Source organism: Dendrobium catenatum, unplaced genomic scaffold (assembly GCF_001605985.2).
Source record: "Dendrobium catenatum unplaced genomic scaffold, ASM160598v2 original_scaffold_108425, whole genome shotgun sequence".
Classification (NCBI taxonomy): Eukaryota; Viridiplantae; Streptophyta; class Magnoliopsida; order Asparagales; family Orchidaceae; genus Dendrobium; species Dendrobium catenatum.
In genome coordinates, this window is record NW_021426860.1 from 1 (window position 1) to 777 (window position 777).

The 777-nt window shown below is 36.2% G+C and overlaps 1 protein-coding gene across 1 annotated transcript; it reads left to right on the forward strand.

Moving 5' to 3' along the window:
* The first annotated feature begins 172 nt into the window (after window positions 1-172).
* LOC110112994 lies at window positions 173-673 on the forward strand. Its single transcript, XM_020845401.2, has one exon. The coding sequence runs from the start codon at window positions 420-422 to the stop codon at window positions 633-635; it is 216 nt and encodes a 71-aa protein (XP_020701060.1). The 5' UTR covers window positions 173-419; the 3' UTR covers window positions 636-673.
* Window positions 674-777: the final 104 nt, after the last annotated feature.

Genomic DNA, 777 nt, shown 5'->3' on the forward strand with positions numbered 1-777 from the left:
CTTATCTTCTAATGAGACAACTTTGACTTTAGAACAAAATTATTAGCCTTATTCTCCAATAATACTAAATGAGGTTATTCATTCAAATTTTGGTTACCTACCCCTTAAGTAATCGTATATGCCATCTCAAGAAAGGAATCCATAACTAAAAGTAAATCACATCCTTCTTTATTGTCTCCATTAATGCAAATAAAATAATGCTCAACAATGCCTTTTCTTTGTTATCACTGACTCAAAAGCAATCCATTTCCTCCACCTTTAGCCCTAAACTTCCCTTTCTCTTCTCTCTTTCTTACTTGCCCTCTAAGAATTGCATCCCTCTCTTACTTAAAAGGCCAATGAGACATTAAAAGAGAGGAATTCATTTATTCCTCCCTAAGTATTGAGGTGATTTGAAGGAAACCGGACGATCGATCGATATGTCGTCGACTGATTGGGGTCCGGTAATCGTTGCGACGATACTCTTTATCTTGTTGTCTCCTGGTCTTCTGTTCCAGCTGCCGGCGAGGGCGAGAGTGATGGAGTTCGGAAACATGGCGACAAGTGGAATTGCAATTCTTGTTCATAGCATTCTCTTCTTTTGCATACTCACTATTCTTGTCATTGCTATTGGTATTCACATACATGCTGCTTGATTCGTCTCTCTTTCAATAAAATTTTCTTTCTTTTTCCATGTTTTTCATCTCTGTGCAAATGTCTTCCTATAAATAAGAGTTATGATTGTTGTGCTGTATTAGAAATATTGCCTTAATATTTCTATACCAAATATATTGTATT

Coding starts and splice junctions, on each gene's coding strand:
- LOC110112994 (XM_020845401.2), top strand. CDS start 420: ATGTCGTCGACTGATTGGGGTCCGGTAATCGTTGCGACGATACTCTTT.